Here is a 3,936-nt window from a genome sequence, read left to right on the forward strand (position 1 = left end):
GGGGCTGTACGAGGTGTCTCTCACACACACCCCAGCAGCTGTGGCGGTTCAGGCTCCCTCGCCCCCCCGCTCGAGCGACCCCCGCCGCTACACCCGGTGCCGCAGCCACGTCGAGCACGGCGCAGGCAGCCGGTGCGGAGCGCAGCCAGCAGCAGCAGCTGCGGTATCTCGGCCGTGCGGCCCGCGATGTCCCCGATGTAGAGCTGCCAGACCGCGCCGCCGCCCGTCCTGCGTATGGTCCGGCAGGCCCTTCGGCCGCCACCCCGAGCGGAGCGCGTCCGGTAGATGCTGTCCACCATCGCGCGCCTGCGCGGTCTGCCGCCGGCTCCGCGCGGCCTGCGCAACCCCCGGCTGCATCCGCCCCCACCCCGCTCCGCCCCGGACTGCACCGATCCGCCCCCGGCTGCCCGCCCCCAGCCCGCTCCGCCCACGGGCTGCACCGCCCCGGACTGCACCGCTCCGCCCCGCGGGCTGCACCGCCCCCCAGCCCCGCTCCGCACCCGACTGCACCGCTCAGCCACGGCTGCACCGCCCCCTAAAAGCCCCTCCCGCCCGGGCTGCACCGCCCCCGGACTGCCCCCCCCCCGCTGCGGCCGGGCCTGCGCACCCCCGCACTGCACCGCCCCCAGCCCGCCCGCCGCCCCGGACTGCACCGCTCCGCCCCCGGGGCACCGCCCCCAGACTGCAGCCGCTCCGCCCCGGGCTGCAACCGCCCCCACCACCCTCCGCCCCGGACTGCACCGCTCCGCCCCGGGCTGCACCGCCCCCCACCCCCTCGCCCCCGGGCTGCACCGCCCGGACTTGCACCGCTCCGCCCCGGCTGGCACCGCCCCACCTCCGCTCGCGCCCCGGGCTGCACCGCCCCGGACAGCACCGCTTCGCCCCCGGGCTGCACCGCCCCACACCCGCCCGCCCGCGGACTGCCCCGCTCCGCCCCTCGGGCTGGCACCGCCCCCCAGCCCCGCTCGCCCCCGGGCTGCACCGCCCCCGGACTGCCCCCTCCGGCCGCTGCGGCCGGGCCCTGCGCACCCCCGCACTGCACGACGCCCCCTTCAGCCTGCCGCCTCGCCGGACTGCACCTGCTCCGCCCCGGGCTGCACCGGCCGCCCCAGCCCCGCTCCGCCCCCGGGAGCACGCCCGCAGCCCGCCCGCCCCGACTGCACCCGCTCCGCCCTCGCGGGACCGCAGCACCGCTCCTAGCCCACCGCGTGCCTGCCCGACCCCCAAGCCCGTGACCCATCTGTTGCGCCCACCGCTGCGGCCCGGGCTCTGCGCAACCTCCGGGCACCTGCACCGCTCCTCAGGCCCGCTCCCAACCCACCGGCTTGCACCGGCTCCGACGCCCCGTCCGCCCCGGACCGCTACACGCTCCCGTCCCCGCGCGCTACGCCCCTGGAGCCTCCCAGCGTCCGCCCCCGGGCTGATCACCGCCCCCGGACTGGACCGCTCCACCCTGGGCTCCCCGCCTCCCAGCCTCCGGCTCCGCACCCCGAGCTGCAAGCCCGCCCCCAGGCCGGATCGCCCCGGGTGCGCGCCCACCTGCAGCCACCTCCCCCCACCCCTACCCCCCCAGGGTGGGAGGGGGAAAACCCGCCCCCTGGCCCGCCTGCAGTCGCCCCTTTGAATCAGTGCCCCAGCAGACCAGCGCCTCCACCTACTGCATGGCCAGGCCTGGGCACATGATCTCCTTCCCCCTGGGACCCACACCCGCTGCCGTGCACCGACCGGAGGCCCACGCAAGCCCCTGCGCCGTTGGAAGCCGGGCCTGGGCACCCCAGCTCCGCCCCAGCCGCCTGTACCGCCCCCCGGCCGGCCCCCGGACTGCCCCCGCACGGCGCCCCGACTGGTCCCCGGGTTGTTCCGGCCCCACTCCGCCCCCGGGGCGAGGATGCAGGTAGCTGCCCGGAGCATCCGCCTCAGTGGGGTTCCCCTACCTCGGCCGGGCTGAAGGAGGCTCTGCAGCGGGCAGCTCCGTTCCCCAGGGGAAGAGAAGCCATAGGGGGGCTGCTGCACCGCCTGAGTTAAAGCGGTTTCCATCATACACAGGGGTTGCAGTTTGATTCAAGGGCTCTCAGTCTCCCCCCTACAATTTTTTCCAGCAGGCTGGTCCCACTTGGGGTAACTGCACCAGTAGGCTACATTCATGGTCAGGCCAGAGGGGCACTACGTTCTCAGCTTCTCTTGGGCTGAGAGCTATGCGTCTCTCCTGGCCAGGTGTCTCCAGCCTGCTGCCTATGCTGCGGTGGCCCAGAGGGCCGAACCGGGACAGCCCTGGCATTGTACTTTGGCTGTGTGGAGTAGGAGCAGAGTAATTGCCTGCAGTTACTCTTACTCTTTACGACACAGCTCTTGCTAAGGAAGCATCTATTCTCCAGCAGAAAGCATTACACAGAAAAACTCTGAAAAAACACTGTAATACACTTACCAGACAGCACCCCAACTCCAACAAGGGCTCAGATAAGAGTCAGTCCTTCAAACCCCACCTGGGTTTTCCCTGGTTACAAGTTTACAACCATCTTAGCTCAGAATGAGCGCCCCTTGGATAGTTCAGCCTCTCCTTTATCCGGCTTAGGCCTTGGATCTTGAGAGTGGGAGAGCAGATGATCAGCAGACAGTGGACCCCCTCCTCAGGGCATGGCTTCAAAGGACTGGGTTTTTGTATAACTGCAGGGAGGCATTTGCACCGATTCCCCAAGAAAATCACTTGACACTGTCCCAAAAGGCTCCTTGGCTTGTACGTATGACCATTCTTGTCTGACACATTGTTCAGTACTGTCCTTTGAAGTTCATAACACTTCCCAGGGTTCACATCGCATCTTCTCCCCCTTGAGAGAAGTTACATCCAACCCCAATACACAAGCCATTCATTTCATACAATGCATCCCCAACACACAAACTTTATAAGATCTCCCTAGGATCTGGCAGGAAATTGCCATTGCTATGGCACCAACTACCAGCAAAACACCATGTTCAGACTCTGACCCATCCCTAGATAGGGCCTGGAGGCTACTCTAACTTCGGCTAGTTTGCTGTGGTCCTCCAGGGATCCTTCCCCCGCTGGGGTAGCTGGAGCACAGCACATACCATCCAGACAGGGCCTATTCCACCAATTCCCCTGAATCAGGCCCCACGCCTAAGAGGACCCTGCGCCCAGTGAGAATCCCCTCCCTGGCTACAGGCGCCTTTTTAATTTTTACTCACCTGGCTGCATTCCAGGTCTTCGGTGGCACTTTGGCAGCGGGTCCTTTGCTTGCTGTGGGTCTTTGGCAGCGGGTCCTTCAGTGCTGCCGAAGACCTGGAGCGAGTGAAGGACCCGCCGCCAAAGTGCCACTGAAGACTTGGAGCACCGCCCGGTGAGTTCAAGCCCCATGTGTTTTTTTTTACCTGTCATCCCTGCCAGGGCCCCATCGAAACTGTTCAAATTGGGCCCCGCACTTCCTAAAGCCGGCCCTGCATCCAGACCCCCAAGGGCTGCAGAGGGAGGTGTAGGAGCTGGCTGGGCCAGGTCTACTCACTGGAGACTCCCTTCCTGCAGCAACCTGTGTGGAAATTGGAGGGTGGAGCACAGGTTGTAGGAAGGAAGAATTTGGAGGTAGCAAAAGAAGTCAGTCTGTGTGCAGATAGCTGGAATGCTGGCTGCAGTGCAGATGCAGCATCTCTGTAAATGGTTCTCTTAATAAAAAAAGCCAGATTAGTTTTTAAGCATGGAGTCCTTTTGCGTTACTACCCAGCACACAGGACAGGAAACACCACCTCAGCCACCCAGTATGGGAATCCCCAGCAAGACAACTGCAGGTAGTTTCTTCTGTCTTTGTGATGCTCAAGGAGGGCAGAGGGAATGGGGCAGAGCAGAGAACCTGCCTCAGAGTGCGGATTGTGGGCTCCAGATCTTTTCTAACAACATATTTGGCCCTCAGGCTGTAAAGATTAGATACA

General features: G+C 65.5%; 1 protein-coding gene across 1 annotated transcript in view; it reads right to left on the reverse strand.

Moving 5' to 3' along the window:
• GNMT (glycine N-methyltransferase) overlaps positions 1 to 299 on the reverse strand; it is a 5,150-nt gene extending 4,851 nt beyond the window's left edge. Inside the window, 3 exon segments of the mRNA XM_032780485.2 lie at positions 94 to 211; positions 214 to 268; positions 270 to 299. Of these exon segments, the coding sequence (XP_032636376.1) occupies positions 94 to 211; positions 214 to 268; positions 270 to 299 (203 nt within the window).
• Positions 300 to 3,936: the final 3,637 nt, after the last annotated feature.

The sequence above is a fragment of the Chelonoidis abingdonii genome, chromosome 3 (genome assembly GCF_003597395.2).
Source record: "Chelonoidis abingdonii isolate Lonesome George chromosome 3, CheloAbing_2.0, whole genome shotgun sequence".
NCBI classification, from domain to species: domain Eukaryota; kingdom Metazoa; phylum Chordata; order Testudines; family Testudinidae; genus Chelonoidis; species Chelonoidis abingdonii.